This window comes from Centruroides vittatus, unplaced genomic scaffold (assembly GCF_030686945.1).
Source record: "Centruroides vittatus isolate TY-2023 unplaced genomic scaffold, ASM3068694v2 scaffold_435, whole genome shotgun sequence".
Lineage (NCBI taxonomy): Eukaryota > Metazoa > Arthropoda > Arachnida > Scorpiones > Buthidae > Centruroides > Centruroides vittatus.
Genome location: NW_027122708.1, coordinates 4,361,959 through 4,383,751, shown reverse-complemented (window position 1 = coordinate 4,383,751; position 21,793 = coordinate 4,361,959). Strand labels below are relative to the sequence as shown.

The 21,793-nt window shown below is 32.0% G+C and overlaps 1 protein-coding gene across 1 annotated transcript in view; it reads right to left on the bottom strand.

The window, feature by feature from the left end:
• The window catches only part of qm (quemao), a 67,209-nt gene that overhangs the window by 13,455 nt on the left and 31,961 nt on the right, over nt 1–21,793 (bottom strand). Inside the window, exons 7-10 of the mRNA XM_067287177.1 lie at nt 17,112–17,213; nt 15,703–15,763; nt 10,099–10,177; nt 6,164–6,266 (exon numbers count right to left, since the gene is read on the bottom strand). Coding sequence (XP_067143278.1) covers nt 6,164–6,266; nt 10,099–10,177; nt 15,703–15,763; nt 17,112–17,213 — 345 coding nt within the window. The remainder of the gene's footprint in view (nt 1–6,163; nt 6,267–10,098; nt 10,178–15,702; nt 15,764–17,111; nt 17,214–21,793) is intronic.

The window sequence follows — 21,793 nt, the reverse complement described above, 5'->3', positions numbered from 1 at the left end:
TGTTAAAAACTTAACATCAGCAGCATGAAATTCCAAATGACAAAATTCTGTCATGATGAAATTTTAAAATGATAAGACAATGTTTTAATATTACAAAATTCCAACAAGAAAATTTATAATTAAAAATACCAATTTAGCAAAACTAATTTGTTTATTTTTCCAAATTATTTTGGCAATATTCAGTTAGATCTTTCTTAGTGAAGATTTTGACATGTCAAGAAATTATTTTGTCAAAAAATTTCTATTTTGGGACATAACTTTTCTAAGTTTATTACATTGTTGGATTTTCATCATATCTGGATTTCGATATTACAATATTTTTAGTAAGTCAAGATTTTGAATTATAATTAGTCATTCGGTAATTCAAAAACCTGAAGTGTAGAAATTCATTTTAAATAACTGTATTTATGATATTGCTTTAAAACAAAATTAAAGTTTTAATATTATTTAAAGACAATTGTAACAGTCTATTTTATAATAGACTCTTACAATTGTGTTTTATACAATTATTATAAAACAAAGAAAAATTGATATAAATTATTTCTGAATAATTTTTTTTTACCTAATATATTTACATTTAGATGATATTATTATTTTTAAAATATGGATAATTTAAATTATTCAAAATTTCTTTCTAAAGTCATCAGCTGAATGAAAAAAATTATAAAAAATAAAACAGTAAATAAATAATAAGACATTCCAAACACTGAAAAAATTAATAAATACTCAGAACTACAGAACTTGCCCACAAAATAGTGTCTGTGAAGAATGGATAGGATACTTATTGTGACTTTGGTCTTTTCTTACACAGGTGTCATACCTCATACACTACATAAAAGTCTAGAAAACATTAGGGTTTCACAACAGCACATATATCACATTACAAAGCAGCAATTAAAAAACATTTGTCACATAGGATGCTTCTAACAAGGAGAACATTGCTACATGCAAGTTGTGTATACTTAATACTACATTTATTTGGTAGCTAAACACATGCTATTTACCTATATAACAGAATATTTCTATTTTTTTCATAAGAAAGTAAAACATAAACTATTTGATGAGTGGAGCGATGGTGTAAAGCTGATTAGCAGTGATGTCATTGCATTATGACGAAACATGCTGGTATCCTTGAGCCATATGATTACTGGCAAGCACTATGTTTTTTTCTTTCTGTCACTAAATCGCTTTGTCTTATTCGTTTCAATTAATATATTTTTTAGTGACTAACAATAACAAATACATATATAATAAAACTTTACTAACTTGAATTTTGTAGTTGAATCTGTTTCAAGTTGTGTACAAAAGTGTGATTTTGTGAATCATTAATAATAGCAGATTTGCAGCCCAATTCTTTAAGGTGATTGTTTGGTTGAGAATTCTGTACTGTTTACTTATGCAAATTAACTTTTCTTTAAAAGCCAAGAATTTTAATACTTGATTTCAGTTTTTTCCTACCAACCTGTGATTAAAGGTAGTAAAAATAAAGTAATTGTCTTCCTTGAAAAAATAAATAGAACATATTCTATGTATAAAACAAAAAAGTTATTCTAAACACAAAAAACACATTATTATAAAAAATTTCATGTTTTATAAAGTGTGCTCATTGGACACAATGTATTTGCATTCATCACGTATGATTTGAAGGTCACTTTGATTTTTGTTACTCAAATCCATTCAAATACACAAGCGTTTTTGTGTGTGTATATTCTAATTGATAAAAATAATTGTATTGTCGTCGTTGTTTAAAATACAGAAATGTTTAATGTACTTTAAAACTGTATAGTTTAATTTTTTAAAGTAACAACATGCAACACACAAGTTATTTTAATTGTAATCTGTTTATTTACACATACTTTTTTACTCATATCTATTTCTTTTCCTATGTAGACTATTTCTTTTATTTCCATTTTTGAATTAATGAGAGCTATTTTTAATAGAGAACCAACTATAAGTTTTACATATAGTTTCTATCTATGAAAAACATCAATTAAAGGATAGTTTAAAACAATTATATTATATAGGTGTATGCATTTGCAAGAAGTGATTTATTGATACTAATATTAAGAGTATTTTTCCTGCACTGTTTTTATACCATATTGTTAATTTTTCCTTGCTTTTTTTGTACTGTGAGTGACATAATCTTAATAGAAAAGTAGCACTCACTAGCAATCACAAGGATACTAGCACATGTATAAAAGAAGCCCTATTGTCTACTCCCTACTTAGGAATGACAAGAATCCACCTGATTGAACATCTCTTCCAGGAGTTTATTCCATACCTCTTATAAGACAAAAGGATAGGATGTTCCTATGAATGTATTGGTGCCACTTGTAGAACTTTACAGGTTAAGACCAAAAACTATCAAGACTCAATCCAAAAGCACTTTACTACTACTACTACTACTACTACTACTACTACTACTCTGGTGGCCTTTGCTTCAAACCAGGACATCAACGTGATTTTCAACAGAGCTTGGCTGATACACTCTACATCAACATCCCTGTAACTTAAATATTTGGAAATGCTTGAAATATAAAAAGAGCTTAATAAAGGGATTGCAATCAACAGTAAAGATGCAGCATCTTTGTTGCCTGCCTGGAGGATATTTTTTGAACTTGATTAACTTTATTTAGCATATACATTTATTTTATGTTTTATAATTCTTATCTTATTTTCATTTAGTTATTTATATTGTGTATTTATTTTAGCACCATTTTGCTATTTTTATTTTAACACCATCTTGTTATTTTTATTACTTTACTATGATAAATTGTTAATGGACTTTTTGTTTTACCTTTGCCCATGCCACATTTCATATGTTTTAAATTGTTTGGTCTTTTAAACTATTCCATTTTTGTTCTAATCTGACGAAGACCTTTAAAAAAACATCAAAAATTGTGTGATTAATATATTGGTGTTACTTACTGGAAGAAGGTGTTTTTGACTTAATATACAGTGAACATCCAGTTATTGCAGTATTTTATTTATGGATGTAAATAATTTTTTCAAAGAATTCTGTGAACCTGCAAGTGACACAGTCCACACTGCCTTGCAGCTCATGTACTTGCATGGAGATGAATGTAAAAGAATGCTAACACAACTACATCATCTATATCTGTATTATGAGAATGTTCTAAACCAGCTTTTCTATCTAACATGCCAGTTTTCCTTAATTAATTTCATGAAGCCCTCTGCTGAGAGTCACTGCTCCAGAAATAGGAAATGACATCACTTTTTTTTTAATCTCTTGTATTATAAGCTTTAAACATGAGGAATAATAACAATAATAATAATAATGCTAATGTCTCGTGCAATCAACACGAGCTTATGACTCGTGCTTACTGGGAATTCCTCGTTCAAGGGCAAGAATTACAAGCCCCTATCCCTATCACAAAGTAGGTTGATCGGGTTCACGAGAATAATGCTAATGATATAGAAAAATAAAATTATTTTTTTACACATAAAAGAAAAACTAAAACTGCAAAGGTTCAAACCTACATCATGTAACTCTAGTGCCTGCTGTCTTATGCACTCAGCTATCACCATTATAAGGAAAAGTGAAACTTCTCCAAAGACATTGCTCCCTGAAAATTGAGTGTTTAGCCTATTTTTTGGAAATGTTTGAAATGTGGCTCCTGTTATTTGGACAAGAAACTGTTTGTGTTTAGGGCTACATGTTCACCAAGTTTCATTCAAATCTAAGGCCCGAATGCCTGGCCCTCTCCTTGTCAGCTTTGATCTTCCATGCTTCCTCCTCCCTATCACTTCCAACCTCCCAATCCTCTTTCCAACATAGTCCTCACTTCTCTCCACATGTCCAAACCATCTTAATCTGCTTTACCACATATCCATCCCAGTATTCTCATCTCTGCTGTCTCCATCTTCTTTTCCTGGGCTCTTGTAATTGCCCAAATCCCAGCACTGTACTGTACAGTATATCATTGCAGGTCTTACCACAGTTTTGTATAAAGTTCCTTTCATTTTACAGCTTATTTTCTTATCACACAACACCCCACTTATCTTTCTCCAGTTCAGCCATCCATTCTGAATTCTATGCTGGATTTCTGCACTCAATGTTAATCTGATTGTTATTAATTTAGGGTATACATGTGATGTTATTAACAAAACATTTCTGAATAATCTTTTCCCCATCCTAAGTATACTATTTCTCAAGCAGTTTTAGGGCGGTGCATGCTGCAATAGAATTACATTGAGACCACTTATGTTTTAATAGTCTTCCCCATTATTTGTTTAAGCATCAACTGTATGTAAATCATCATCATTGTCAATTCTGTTTCTGTTCATATCGCATTGATATTGAATTAACTGTTTTCTGACCCAGGAATTTTTAAAAAATTTCAAAATTTTCTTGTCTAGAATCTTAAGAAAAACAGATTGAGACTAGAGACTTTTATAAAAATTAAATTTATAAATCTGAAACAGAAAAATCACTTATTATTATAATTTTTAATTTCAGTAAAATGATTATTACATCAGAGATAATTATTAAAATTCTATCATTAATGAAACTATTCAATGATTGAAATAACATTACATTACTTATTATTTTAACATCAATTTGTTTTTTTACATATAATACAATATCATCATTATATGATTAATGTGAGTATAAACTAACAAGGAGAACATTTCTACATGCAAATCATGTAATACTTAATACTAACATTTATTTGGTACTTAAACATATACTATTTACCTACCTAAGATGATATTTCTCTATGGTAAATATTTATGTTCTTTCATAAGAAAGTAAAATACAGACTATTTGATGAGTGGAGTAAAAGTATAAAGCTGATTAGCAGTGATATCATTGCATTAAGACAAAATGTATTTAACTACCAAATAAATGTTAGTACATGTAAAGTATTACATGACTTGCATGTAGCTATGTTCTTGTAAGTGCAACTAAACAGTCACAAATAATAAATGTATTTGTTATATTTGCCTCTCCCTAAGTCAGTTCATTCTTTCAGTTATCCCTCTTACCAGATAGTTTGTTAGTTAAATGCAGACATGAATTCAGGTATGGGTATTCAGGTTTAATATATATTTGCTGAAAAATGATAAGGACATGTTCCTAACATGTCCCTATCATTTTTTCAGCAAATATATATTAAATGATTAGATTTAATAAACTCATAAATGCTTTTATATAACTTTTATGTAAGATCTTGAGGAATGATAAGGATAGGATAAAAACAGAGGAGAAACCAGGAGTGTATAAAGTTCCTTATGAGAACCTCCAACTAGATGTTAAGAAAGACTATATCGGCATCACCACCAGGAGCTTGGGCATAAGACTAAAGGAGCCTAGATATAACATAAAAAAAGGGTCCAATGCTACAATTTTGTGTCAAATGGCACAAGCCCAAGGTTCTGTGGTGAAGTGGGACAAGGCAACTATTATCAAACCTTTGTCTTCCCCAACTTTATGAATGACGGCAGAGAAGATTGAAATATATAGAAGTAGGCTACAGGAAAGCTGTTTAAATGCAAGAGATGCTGAGAGCCTGCCATCAGCGTAGAAGTTCATGGTTAAGAAATTTACTAAAAATTCGGACTAGAATTAGTACATTTGAAGATTTATGTTATTTTATTTTGTTTTAATTTTAGACATTCTTCCATTTTCTCTTGTATAATTTTTAAATTTTTGATTTAAATGTTTGTATTCTATGCATGGAACGTATCTGTTCCATTTTCGTTTTTGACCTGAAGACGGCCTGTTAATCGGGCTGAAAACATGTCTTTTCAATTATATATATTTCACAGCAACAAATTAAGATGTTTTGTTTCTGCATATTTATTTGCTGAGCACTTTTAATATTAAAATAGTAGCACTCCTTTTGGAAGACTCTTTATTTCTAACAATTTTAGATAGATGCATTATCATTAACATTAATACTAATATATCTTGAGCTTAATTTTATTCTAAAAAAAATAAAAACAGTATGATATCATTCAAAAATATGCTTTTTTATTATTAAAAAATTCATTACTTTCCAATGGGATAAGCAAACTATTATTATTACAAATTCCAAAAATACAGTTAAATTATATTTTTTGCAATTTGTAATTTCAATAGATGTAAGCTTAATTCAGAGAATATTTTAAATAAATAACAACAAATTAAAAAGGATACTGATCATTTGTGGATTTTCTGGATGATGGTTGATAGCATGAATTATAGGAAATGAAAATTTTCCTTCAGTCAAATCTTCACAATAACTTTTATTTTCTTTATACTAGTAAATAAAACATATTATTAGTAATTATTATAATTAGATGTAATATATATAGTTTAATATAGAATATATTTGAATAGTTGAAATAATGAAATTTTATAACAAAACAACTACATGTTGATATTAACCCATTCTTAAACATAGGTAATGTAATAGTAATTATTTATAATAAAATGTCTAAAAGAAGGTAAGTAACCATTTGTTATCATTATATTCAATCAAAAGATATTGATTTATTTATGCAACTTTATTCAATTCTGCTAACACTGTATTTTTTAAATTTTTAAATCTTGAAATGAATATATTGACAATACTATACAAGAATTTTTACATATCTTATATACTCTATCATATATACCATTGTATATGACATAAAAATTTTTATATAGCATTACTTTTAGTCCCAAATGAGTTAATTCTAGAGTTCAAGCAATGTAAATACAGTAGACTCTTTATAGTAACCTTTAGGAAACCCATTGAAAATGGATGTTATATCAAATTTTTTGAATATTTTTTTGATTTTGGCCAGAAGATGCTGTTTACATCATACAATTTCATGTCTATAAAAGAAAAATATATAAAAACTTAAAAAAGTATCCTTTAAAATTATATTTATAAGTAAAGAAAAATATTACTAAATAAATTTATTTTTTAATAATTAAATGACACTTGAGTTGTCAAAACAAAAAATCAAATAGTCAAACAATGGCTACTAGATTCTACAAATGTGCATGTGCTTTATTATGTAATATTGAATCATCATTGTGTCTTGGAAGAAACTGTAACATACTTTCATATTTATTTATTATAATTTTTTTCCATTTAATTCATTATCAACATTCATTATATTTATTTATAAAATATATTTTGTTTTTATTAAAACAATTTTGACCATATATATAATTCTGGGTCAGTTCAAATCCTTTTTAATATTCCAACTAAAGACAGATGTTTAATAACTTTAAAACTATTCTTCTGCAAGATTAGTAGAGCTGTATTTCTGTACTATTCGGGAATCAGTTGCTATCTACAACACATTATATTCAGAACTCTGTAAACAAAATATTAGAGATAGGCTATCTGGTGTATGCCTCAGTTAGGATCAAGGAGTAATCCTGTAGAATTCTATTTAGATAAATTTAAGATTTTGTAGTAAAAAAGTACAACTTCTGAGTATTAAATGTGAAACAAGAAAATCACAAATGAAAAAAGAGTATTTCAGAAGAAGTTTGATGGAATGACTTTTTTTGTTTTGGAACATTGGAATCAACTGACTTAAAAGTTGTTCATCAGATTCAAAGTTGTGATGTATCAAAAACAGAATTTAAAAAATGGACAATTATTTTAGATAAAAAGAGTTGTCAACACAGAGTGGGACTAACACCAAGTGGTGTTGAATTGCAATTTTGGTGCTGTAAGTTGAGCAATCTAATCAGCCAAAGTGTTATTCAAAATAGAACCATATTGGTCATCTTTTATGTGTACCTCAAAATTAATCTGTTTTCTTGTTGTGTGTGTAAAGTGTGATAAATATGTGTGGAACTAAATAAACATTTATCTTGTGTTTTGGTCACTGATGAGATTAAAACATAAGTTGTTTCTATTTTCATTTATGAAAACAACTGCCTTCATGTCTGATTGCTACATGTATTCAAGCAAGAAGAGGTCCCACAAGATACTAAAGGTTCCTTTAAGTTGGATTGTTGTTTCCCAGAAAATTGTCTCTTTGCAATATTATTGTAATTATTTGTAATGATCCTTATATTCAAGATTAATGCAACTGCAATGCCTCCTCCTTGGTACTATAGAAAAGCTTTTGTCAATGAGTGCATTTACTATACGTCATCTTACTTCACAGCTATTGTATTTAAGAGATCTAACTTACAATGTTTACATTTAGATTTACATGAATAATAATCTTTTTCAGAAATCTCCTTTGTGCACCAGTTTTATTTCCAAGAATAACTTTTTTATGAAAAATCATTACCTCACCTTGATGCATTTAAAAATTTTTTTTAACATTGAATATTCCATTCAGAAGAAAAATATCATTAGCAGATCAGCAAAAATTATTGAAGTAACTTTGCTACAAGTTTGAAAGCTCTGAAGAAAATACTGTATATTCTTCCAGCATTATTTATATGTCATTTGTTCATCTAATTAAAGACCTGACTTAAATAGAAAAAAATGTACATAGCATATGGTATAAATTAAATTCATAATTTCTAATATGTCTAATATTCTAATAATCTAACTTGTAACACATGCTATCTTGTTTCTAAATGAAATTCCTAATTTTATCTGAAAAAAATCAAACTGATGCAATTAACTTCATCAATAAATTTTTTCATATTGAAATTATAGATATTCAGTCAAATTCTTGCAGATAGTGAGTTATAATTTAAATTTTCACTTATTTTTATCTTACAACAGTTAAGCAAAACTTTATTTATATCATATTAATAAATAATTTATTCCCAGGTTGAGTGCTACTAAAAGCCAAGATAGGGGCATCCTGGTAATTCAATGATCAGAACACCTGACATGTGATATGATATGGTAATTATCAAGACGGACTAAAGTTTTTTCCCTGACCAAAAAAAAAGATTCATGTTTTTTTAGATAGAATAATATATGTATACAGTGGTGCCTCATATAACGTACTTAATCCGTTCCAGGTGCACGTCCGTTAAGTGAAACGTCCATTATACGAAACGCATTTTCCCATAGAAATACATGTTAAAACATCTAATTCGTTCCGCAGCATAAAATAACTGTGCTGTATCATAAAAAAAATGAACATGGGGTGTGTTCTTTTATTCCTCCGCGTAACTCTGTGCGAGTGACATCCGTTTAAAAATTCCTGCAGAACGCGTTCCTATATTCCGGTGGGAGCGCGTGTCGTCGAACGGCAAAAACGGCCGCTTGTAGCAGTAGTTTACGGTGGAAAGCAACATGGCGTCCTCCATGGCTCAGATAGTTTCGTTTCCAGATCCATTATGTGGTTTTATGAATGAAAATTTAGAAATTGTGAAAGCGCGAGTTAGCGCACACGGTGATGTGTGTCTTTACGAATTTTGTCTTTACGAAAAGTGTCTTTACGAATTTTTTTCAAATGGTAGCCAGCATTCTAATTTTTTTCGTGGCTATTTTGAATGCTCTTTCAACAAATAATCCATTTTATGGTTTAATTTTACAATTGGGACTCTTCTTTTGCCTTTAAAAGCTCATATTTTAGAATTATGCATTCCTCCATCACGATACTATCGATAGTGTGGGCGCCACCATCTTTCTTTCTTTCACCGTCGTTCCTAAATGCCTACAAACAGCAGCGCACTCCCATAGTAGCAGAGAAGCAGAGCGACTGCTATTAAAGAACGCACCCATGGAGCAGTCACCAATTATGCCGGAAAGTCCGTTGTTCGCAGCCAGTCCGTTGCTCGAGTCACGTAACGGCCAAACAGAAAGTCCATTGTTCGCAGCGTCTGTTATTCGAGGCATACGTTATACGAGGCACCACTGTATATTTATTAGTACATAAACTTTCTTTCTATATATGTAATAATATATATACTCCTCCAAAGTTGGAACCTTATTACAGCAAACAAGAAACTACCTTCCTTACTTTTTCCAGCAATGGACAATTATTATTGTGTTATAATAAATGTCTATTGCTGGAAAAAGTAAAGAAGGCTTCTTGTTTGCTATTATATATATGTAATTCTTTCTTGCTATTTGGTTATTTCTTGGTTATTATTAGGCCCTATGTCTTGAAAAGTTTAAAGAAAGAAAGAAAAATTAATCAAAAATAGTATTTTATATTTATACTTACTTCCTTTGATCTTAAATTCGCATAATCATCTCTAATTTGGAAATAAAGTCCCATAATGCCTATTAATTTGCTAAAGTCACTGAAAAATTTAAATTTATATTTTTAATTTCTGAACATAATTTACAAAAGTGATGTTAAGTTTTAGAATAGTTTACCTAAAGCAAAATAAAAATAATTTATATTTTCAACTCATAATTATTCTTTATGATTAAAATATAATAAGTAATTAATGTATAATAATTATTTATTGAGTTTGCAATTTTTATATTAATAATAATAGTAATTAAATGTTCCCCCGCGACAAGCCGACCATCATCCCCTGAGCCAGGGGAATTAGACTAAAGAAGGTTAGCACTAAAATATATTACTAGCCTTCTTCTTTGCCTCATCCGTAATTAATTCTTTCCCTATCCTTCCAGACACATGGCGACCACGGGACAAGAACAGGCGCTCGCCTCTTTACTTACGTGCCCGATATGTTATGAGCTCGCGCAGGCGCCAGTGTACCAATGTACGAATGACCACATCGTGTGCTCAAAGTGTCGGCTGAGGATTACCAATTGCCACACCTGCCACGAGGCTCTCGGAAATATCCGAAGTCGCGTGGTGGAGCAAATTGTTTCCTCTATGCGGTTGCCATGCGAAAATCAACCCTTCGGCTGCCAGGAATATCTATCCAAGTCAAATCGAGAGACGCATCGACAACTTTGCACTTTTGCACCATTATCTTGTCCCATACAAGACCTCCATTGCCCCTGGGAGGGAGCTAGTTCTAATGTAGCAGCCCATTTGCGAGAGACGCATCCGCAAATACCTTTCCTCCCTCGATCCTTGTTACTCATCCTTGGGCTCCACACTGACCAGACCAGTCCCCAAGTTTGGACTGCCGTTCTGGTCTGTCACAACCAGTAATTTCTAGTTAAAATTACAAGAACCTCTCAGGAACCGCCAATTTTCCCTATTAAGCTTTATCTGTTGTCCGATCCTTCATCTTCCGCCTTTACTTATACTATCACTCTAAAGAAAGGACCACATACATTACAATGGACTTCGTCATATATTCCGCGATACGGCCAGAGGGATACGTACGATGTATATGCGCCTCTCGAACTCTCCACGGAATCATTTAAATCTTTCGGGGCGTTCGACAATTTTAAATTTGTATTAGATATTAAGCCAGCCGAGTCCGTCTAACTCACTAACGTAACCCTGTTTTATAGACATGGACTCAGACTCTGAAGGGTGGAACACACCAGTCAGCACACCAATCTCGCCCCCTGAGCAGCCGGATGTGAATACCGTCTCGTTGCAGGCAGCCCTCAATTTCAACCGATCGCAATGCCAGCACCACTGCATCCCGGCCACCCTGCTCCTCCCTTTCAACCATAAACGTCCTCCGGAATTGGAATCCGACTTCCGAGACGAATTGGGCCGGGTGGAGGAATTCTACCAGGGGGGCCGAGGAAGGCGACCTGTAGCCGAAGCAGCCATTACAGTACCCGGGCAAGCCTCGCAAGCTCCCGTTCCATCAGCTGCCGCACCAGATAACTCACCTAGCTCCACGCATTCTCGCCGCCGCTCTGCTGCCAGGACCCGAGGCCGAACTTCTTCCTAGTAGTTAGGGAGGACATACATACCCACTCCCTACTAGGATAACTCAGTATAACTCCACAATTTGTATTCACAGTATTCATGTATACTACATTTATCTAATAAATCCTATCTAATATTAACCCTTAGTTCCGTGTTAATTATTTGACCAAAAACAGGAGATGCCACAGAAGGAAAAAGGGGCCCCCCTTGACGGGAACAAAAATAGATTAGAGCCCTCTTTAAGTATCTTACTTTGATTGGTTTCTACTACTCTTTACAGAAGCTAGTCTAGTACTCATCACTAGAAGAGCACAATGCTATTCCTATGACTGTGCCTCTTAGTTTTAAGTAGCAGCTATACTACTGCGCTACATCTTTCCTCAGACCCGAGGGAGTTCACAAAAGGAGTAATTTTCCTACATTGAGAAAATTTTCTAATCACGGCAAGCCATTGGACTTGGTCATCGATATCACCTTTGAACCTTTGGAGCGACAACTTCAATTTGTCTCCCAATCACTAGATTACCTGGAAGCCCTGATCAAACAACAGGAACAGCAAGCGCCGAAACAAACCAAAACAGAATGGAAGCTTCCCACTCAGGGCCTCGAACTAATAAAGGCCTCCTTCCGTAACTACCAACGGGAATATCAAGAAATCATTACTTTAGTCACACTTTGTCCCACTCCCCAAAGGAAAAGAAGACTCATAGACCTAGGAGGGAAAGCTCTTAAGTTCCTCTTCGGAACAGCAACCTCCGACAAAGTCGAGGCGTTAAATACAGAAATTGAAACCATCAAACAGCGAACCGAGGGGATCATCCACTTAATGCGATCACAAACTACCCTAATACAAGATATGCTAAACATAAGCAAACATAATAGACACCAAATCTACGTTCTATTTAAACGGGTAGAAAGTTTCGGAGAATTAATCAACCTATACCACTTCAATCTCGCCTATGAAATCATCTTGAGAACTGTTGAATCACCCGTCCAAGAGTTACATTTCCAGCTATTAGAACTACGCAAAGCGATAGATATCCTGGAACAGAATCGGCTGAGCACTTATTTTATTTTCCGCGAAGTTCTTTTACGTACTCTCCGAGATATCCAAACTAAACTTCCGGAGGGGTATGCCATAATCGAACCTATTACGCCAGATACACTATTTAAGTACTACCAATGGATCACTACCATTGCTGTAGCATTACCGGGGAAGCTAAGAATCTTTGCGAAGATACTGTTGATCACCCCTAACGAGTACTTTGACATGTACGAAATTGTACCATTTCCTACCTACATCCCCACGGTAAAAACCTTTATCCAATTCCACACTTCATATCCCGTAATTGCGTTATCTATGGATCGACAATCCTATATGTTGCTACAATTGCACAAATTAAGCACCTGTACAACAGCCCACTTCGCCATTTGTTCAGTGGATATACCCATCCTAAGGGCTCCTCAACGAAGCTGTGAATATGCACTGTTCAGCGGAAATGAACTACAGGTCAAAGACCTATGCAATCAGCACATCATCCTCCAATATACGCCGATTTTTAAAAGGTTAGATCAACCCGGAGCGTGGATCTATTCCACCCCCGAGCCTCTCACTTTAACTATTAGATGCCCTAATAGGCATCAAAAGGCTCCATTTTTATCTACAACACAAAAATTAAATAACACCGGAATAATCAATCTCCCAAATGCGTGTACTGGCTATTTGCCAGGAGTTATCCTTACATCACATTTTTGGGGCCAGTCAACTTTATCACTACAGTTGGCGCACCAATTGGTCATCCCACAAATCGACCATATTATCAATCAAACGGAGATTCAACTCCTGCAGAACTGTCTTAAAGAACCAGCAATGCGCGAGATGCTAAAATCACTGACGGACTACGACATCCGGTTGGCAGATCAGTCCTTATCCAACGTCAAATACGATCTCAACCACTTGTTGCGAATGACGTCAACCCCCACACCAACTTCCTACTTACATACGTTAACCACTATCCTCGCTAGCTGCCTTGGTGCTGCAATACTCTTTATTTGCCTTATCTATATTTTCTGGGCGGTTACGCGCCGCCGACGACAAACTCCGGCAGGCTGACAACAACCGCAAGAAACCCAACCAGAAGAAATCCCTCTCCAAGAAAGGGAAGATAACCCGCTTCCGGAAAGTGACGCACCCTTCCAGGAAACACCCCGGAGCGATACCACCCGACCTCACCAACGTTCCATTGTTCAAATTTATTAACGCCGCCATTTTAAAGCTTTTGTTCAAACTTCTCTCTTTCGACCTTAACATAATCATAAAACCATATATATTATATATTATATTAAATATTCCATTTATTTGAATTTTATTTAGCTATTTTAACTAATGTTTTGAATTACAAGAACGTATTGGCTTTCCCTACTAGAATTAAGTTAGATTTTATCATCCTATCGGCCTGAGGGAGAGTAGACCCCAATTATATTATTGTAAAATGCGTACCTCTATCCGAGAACAAATCAAAATCTCATTTCAAATGACTGTTTATAATTAAATTTTGTGAGTACCAGATAGGACGACATCCTCGCCTCAACGAAACCCTCGCCTAAGACTACAACTACCCACCGAAGTTAAGAATGCACCGACACCGCTACCGTACAATGAACTACAGAAAGTCACTACTCATCTGAATCCTCCAGCCATCAAGTTCCTGTTTCTATCTCCAACGGACAAGCCAGCAAGGTAGCACTATCCCACAAGAAGCATCTCACTTCAACAAAGGAAACATAACGAACACTCAAGACCTTGAACTTTTACTCTCATACCCAACGACAAAAGGAAGCTATGTCGACACCACGTGCCAGCGAGGAGAACAACCCTACTTCCGAGAACGCCATTATTGTTTACCAACCCGAAGTGTCTGTTCTAACATAGCAAATTGTTATAATGCGCGCCTGAATAGTATATTATTGTCACAAAAGAATAATTTATTAAATTCACCATGTAAGTCACTGTCGCTAATTTAAGTCGCCATTTAACCCACTAACTAGGGGGAGAAAGCGCACTAAGTATAGCCATCCTCCCAAGAAAAAAATCGAACCTGCCCTTTATGGACAGGTACGATTTTGGAAAGCCCAGGGTGATGTGAAAATTCGAACCCGCTGGAACCAAACGCTAACAATAAAATTTTTTATTGTTTGGTTCCCACGGAGAAAAAAATGAATCATGAGGAACAAAAACCGAATAGTGCTGGTTGGTGGAGGAGAGGAACGTGACGAGAAGATAAAAGGACGGCGAGAGAGGGAAAGGGGGTCGGTTACGTAGTGTCCGTTAAGCAGTGCATCCATCCCGAGGGAACCCGATGTCATACGAAAGGATACCCAAGCCGAGGATACCTTAAACTTGTGACAAGACCCACTCAGACCAAGAGGTATGACCTCCCCGAATTCGTGTGAATTCTCCCTCCGGGTACGCTAACTTTAGGCGATGGTATCTCGCCCTCCTTTGTAGCTGTAGCTTTTAATCCTAATAAATTGTTGTTGTTTTTATAAATTGTTAATGTCTTTTATTCGAGTATCGCCGCCGCTCTATCATCAGACCCATCAACTTCCTCATTCTCACTCGCGTAACAAACCCGAACCGCCATCTTGACCGTGGGCAGGTCTCGCCGACCTGTTAGCCGAGGAAAAGGAGGTGCGACTCCGTCCACCTTCTGGTGCACCCACATATGTATTATTATTATTATGTATAAATAAACATAGTAAGGAAGTATATAATTTTTTATTTATTTTTTGGAGTCTCCAGAACAAATTAATCAAATTCCCATAAAAATCTATGATAAATTGATAATCGGCTAATGAACAATTCAGACAGCGTACATGGTCTTTGAATGGATTATGTTCGTTAAGATTTCACCCACTGTAGTATGGTGTTTAGTTGGCTGTGCCCTGCTTTATCTGATTTCTTGATTTTAAATTTTACTTAGACATAAATAAATAAATAATTGAACATACCTTTTATATTCACTGAACAGCTGCATCAGTCTTACTGCTAAACCAAATAGTCCTCCTGTTTCTAAAATAGAATATATTTTTAATTATTATAAAATTTATATATATACACATATATATATACTGGATACATATTTAACTCTCAAAGCACATTGAAAGCACCATGTTTTTCACATTTTCTCACCAAAATAGGATGCATCATTTACTTCCATCACACCTAGTTTAATTAATAATATTCATTAAGTTCAGTAAGTCCAAAGCATCTTCATTATTGAAGCAGCTATGCTTACTAAATGAATTGCTATTAGATCCCATTCCAGTTTGCTTTGAGTCACACATGATTCTTATCACTTCTATGTCACTGATATGTTAGTGCCAAGTTACTGCTAGATCACTTGTCACATCACTTTGGTGTGCAGTCTGCCTTAAGGTCATGTATATATAATATCACAAAACTAAATGAATTATTGCATAATAAAACTGGAAAACATTTTCCTTTCCAGTTTATTTAAAAAAAATAAATCTACTAAAAGAAAAATTACATTCTCTTTATTTTCTTAATACAAAAAGAAGAATGGTCTCTAAATCATTTCCCAAGAGATCATTTTTTTTTATTCAGATAATATAAAATTGAATTGTAAATAAAATAAAACTGAATAAATAATTATCTATGCTGAATGATTATAATTTTATTTCTGTAAAGTTTTAACTAAATTTTTAGAAATTTTACAATCTTAACAGTAACTAAAAACCTTTTTTACTTTCCTGGCTCTGTTATACATAACAGAGAAAAAGTAAAAAAGGGAGAGGGAAAGGTAAAAAAACGTCTCCCCAAGACTTACATTTTTGGGCTTGGGACCTTAAAACGTCAAGAAATGCAAAAAAATTCAGGAGGGTTTCTGTATATATGAATGTTTGTGTGGGGGACGCAATTTTGTTCACCCTCTTTGAAGTTTAATAACTCCTGTGCTTTCTGACAAAAATTTCTGAAAGTTTGCAAGGAGGTTTGTGTATTAGGGAGCGTGATGCTATTAAATTTTGGTGGTTAAAGGTTGACGTGGTGGGAGATAAAGGGGGTTGTGTCATATCTCAAGTAGGGTTGAACTTAATTTTCCTCATTATTAGCATTTACAATTTTTTATAAAGCCTATCCCTACTCTCAAAATTAAGCTTTTTATCATTTCATAATAATTAAAAATATAAAAAGTTTTTAATCATAAAATATCATAACAGATGGTACCACACATGCAATTTTAAATGTTGCCAGGAAGTTAAGCAACTCATTGCTAGATTTTTTATTATTATTTACTTAATAAATGATTTTATTTAAATTTAAAATTACATATCTGAATTTTGTTTGGTTGTTTAAAACATAATTAGAACTCTCAAATATTTTAATATATCATACTTACTTTTAATAACTATTCGTTTATATTCTTCTTCTGTAGGACACACGAAATTATCTCGCCAATAAATTTCCATACCCTGTCCTCGATGTAATTCTAATAAATGTTCTTTTGGAAATACATAAATTGTTATTTAATTATAGATTTTAATTGCAATTAATAAATAAAAACTAATTATATTTAATTTTTATAATTATAAAATATTTCTGATTTGAAATGTTTAAATTTTATTATGTACAAAATAATAATAATAAAAATTCTAGTCATGTCACATTCATTTCAATATGGCTTTCTAAACTAGTTCTATAGCTGATCATTTGTGTTACTTATAATAAAAGCGGCTCCACACATTCAGTATTTGCCGAATACTGAGAAATCATCTGTCCAATACCAAGTAGTGTGGATGATTTACTCATCACTAATATTTGGTATTTCTCATGTTCCTTGTCAGTATATTGTGCTAAATCAAAGGGGACAGATAAGCAATTATTCAGCAATCACTTCAATTTTCCAAACTGACTTTTCCATTTGTCCTCAAACATCACTATGTATTCTTTATAAAATTTAGAAACGATATTAAAAAAACTATGCTTTACTATAAAAAGATAAGTAAAACATATATTCCAACATGAATTAGTTGTTCTAAAATGAAGTGAAACCAACTTCAAGCAATTTTAAGTGATACAGTTAGATGATTAAGTTTTAATATGATTGTTTTCATTCATTCATCAAAATTTGTGCAAATATCTTAATTTTTAATAACCATACTCAAATGAAAACAGACTTTAATAAAAAAAAAATAATAAACAAGGATGATTGTATCTTCTATTTTCTGCATAAAAAGTGAATTTAAATACCTTTAGACCTATGTTGTTTTAAACAATGAAATAAAAATAGAAAATGATAATCAACTTATATTGGTTGTAAAGCATAAAAACTGACAGAAATTTTTGAATACAAAATTACAAAATAAACAAACATTATTGGGGGCTATGAATTCTCCAATCTGTATGTTGTAGTCTTCTCCAGGATATTCACTGAATCACTTGTTTATTCTTTATAACAATTAATTCTTTATATAAATCAATGATATGCTTATCAGTTGAACAATAATTAAATAACAAACAACTCAAAGCCCGATGCATATACAGAAGTAACCAACGATCAGCTTACATATTGGGCTATAATCTGGCTAATTAAATGATTGATATAGTAATTTGTCACTAGAGGTAGACGTTAGGTGCCATCTCTTAACTAAATTAATAATTATTTTAAATAAATTATTAAATAAATTTAGAACCTTCTGGAATAAAAGGCTGGCATGCACACCGCAAGCGGAGGTTGTGGGTTCAAGCCCCACCCCGGGTCAGTCTTTTATTCCAGAAGGTTCTAAATTTATTTATTAATTTATTTAAATTATAATTATTAATTTAGTTAAGAGATGGCACCTAACATCTACCTCTAGTGACAAATTACTTTATATCAATCATTTAATTCACCAGATTATAGCCCAATCTTTAAGGCGATCGTTGATTACTTCTAAACAATAATTATTATGCATAAAAATTAATAATTTTTGTATTCACATTACTTTATGCTATTACTTTATAAAATTAATTAAATTATATAAACATTTATTCACAAAAAGGGAGAGTTTCCCTGTTAAGGGGGTGTTACATTTAATAGGGAAAATTACAAAAAAGGTCGAACAGTTTACATATATAAATAATCATCATCATCATCATCATTTATTGTCTATTGGAAATTTCTTCCCTATTACAAGAAGGTTACATTTACATTGTTTACTTGTTTTTTACTTTACAATACTTTTGATTTTAATTTACACCTATTTTTCCGCGAATACATTCCAAACATTTTTAATTTGAATCTTACAATTTTATTGTTCTATTTCATTAATAATAACATGTTTTAATACTTCATTAGTGTTAGTTTGTTTTGTTTTTATAAATGTCGATTATTTTACAAAAATAGTTATAAATTTTATATAAGTCTTTTTTACCCATTTTGTTGAAGTTTTTTAACAATTCTATTAGCGAGTTGCATTTATAAGTTCGAGTTATGTCATAGTGTTCACGAATATCATTTAATTTTGGACATTTTAATATTAAATGATAAGGTGTTAAATCATCGGAGTTACATAAGAAACATTTTGTTGATAAGCTTATGTAAGTGTTGTTAACATACAGCGAATTATATAAATAATAATCATTATAACATTAATCAAAGCCTTAAAGTTATTAATACAAATAAAAGCACAGTTATAGAGTTGAAATTAACAATAAAATTATTAAGTTAGATTATTTAACAATTTGTGGTTTTGATGAAGTGATTCTGAACAGGTTATATATATAAATAATAAATATTATAACATTAATTACAAGTATACTTTTGTTGAATAATAACAATCAAAACCTTAAAGTTATTAATACAGATGAAATCACAGTTATATAGTAGTAATGAACAATGAAACTATTAAATTAGGTTTTTTAATATTTCTGTAATTTTGATAAAGTAATTATATAGTTTATATAAGACATTTTTATTATCTTTGTTAATACTCATTCTAAGTTCAAGGAGTGATTTACATTGAATTGTTCGTTTGATATCAAGTGAATCGTGCACATTAGTTAAGCCTTGACAATCCTGCATCAGAAGGTAAAGTGAGAGTTTTTCGGAATTGCACCAAATACATTGATTATTTGCAAAATTAATATAACTGTTGTTGATGTAAATAGAATATTTATTAAGGCATATTTGTGCTATTAATCTTTTCACATTTAAATTAATTGATTTAGATATATATGGTTGTGAAGATGGAATATGGAGCAGATTGGTGTACCAAGGTTGATATTTACTCTGATTTAAACTTGTTTGATCCTTGTTAATAGACTGAGATATTGCAGATTCGATTAGTAGTGTATAGCCATATTTCCAGTCTTGCAGATTATCTTTAAATAGCAGGTCAGATACACCAAATGAGTTTAAAATTTTTTGTAACTTAGATTACCATAGTTAGTTTGAACTTACGTTTTTACTTTTTTTGATAATTTCCTGGTGTAGAACAATTAAATTATTATCACTTTTAAATTTTATATGGTAGTAGAATTTTATTATACATTTGAGAAAAAAAAGGAATGAGCATATACAGTTGATTTCATTACGTATAGCATAACCAGGAATAGATCTTTCTAGATGGAGAAGTTTACGAAGAAAATAAATTTGAAATGATTCCAGTTTATATAAGTAATCAAGACCCCAAATTGGACTGGCATAGTATATAATGGGATTAATTATTGAATTATATAGCTTCATATGGACATTCAAATTTCACATTTTCAGAGTAGAACATAGATACAAGAGATTGTCAATTGCCAGCTTTCCTTTGTTATTAATAATAGTTAGATGTGCTTTGAAGGTAATATTTCAATCAAATATGACTCCCAAAAAATTAACTTCTTTAACTATTTGTAGGGGAGTATTATTTAGATACAACTTTGATTCTGTTTGTGAAATTTTACAATTATTACAAAATATTACAATCTTTGTTTTAGCGGGATTTATTGTTAGATGCAGCGAATTGAGATATGAGTTTAATTGGTTAATTTTCCTTTGCAAAGAAATTTTAAGAGGTGCAATTAAAACCAAATCGGCTGCAAATTGAATATAGTGAAAAACCCTGTCAGCAATCTCATTCCCATCACTGGATTGGAGGAAAAGATGATCTAGGCTAGATAAATAAAAGTTGAATAGATAAGGTGAGGGGGGGGTCACCCTGAAGTATACCATGTGATAAATATTAATGATGGAGATATGAAGCTTCCCTGTTTAATTTTTATACAATAGTTTGAAAATAATTTAAGTACTGTTGTTGAAAATTGCTCTCCTGCACCCTTAATTCTTAATTTATGAACCAGTAGAGGAATGTAGACAGAGTCAAAAGCCTTTTTGATATCTATAAATGCTGCATATACTTTCCTATGTTTTATTATTAATTGAAGTTGTATTATAGACAGTGGTAGAAAAATTGCGAATTTGGCTCCTTTATTCTTGGTGTAAGCATATTGAAATTTTGCATCTAGATCTGTATCTTTGGTCCACTGACAAAATTTAGAGGCTAGCATTGACATAAAGCATTTCCTTAATACTGAAAGCAAGGCAATGGGTCTATAATTATCAGGAGAAAGATGGTCACCTTTTTTATATATCATTGTAATCATAGCTGAATTCCAAGAGTCAGGGTATGTAATTTCTTTGTACATAGAATTAAATATTTTTAGTAATTTTCTCTGTTCCTGATAAGAAAACATCTTAGAAAGCTAGTTGGGATGTTGTTGCTATCTGAGGTAGATTTGATTTTGGTTTTATTAATAGCATCTTCTAAGTCATTAATTATAAAGTAAGTATCTAAATATTCATTATGAGTATAAAACTTATTGGTGAGATAGGTTGAATATCTGAGAATCTTTGATAGAAACTTTTCCATACATTAAAGTCTATAACTGAAGAATTTGTACTAGGATTTATGTTGAAGTGAAATTTACATATAGTGGTCCAAAATAAGATATTGTCCTTACTGTTGTTGATTAGGGTTGATTCGATGATTCTAAAATAATTCCTCTTTTTTGCCTTAAGCAGATTATTGTAAGTTTGTTTAGCCTTTCTATAAT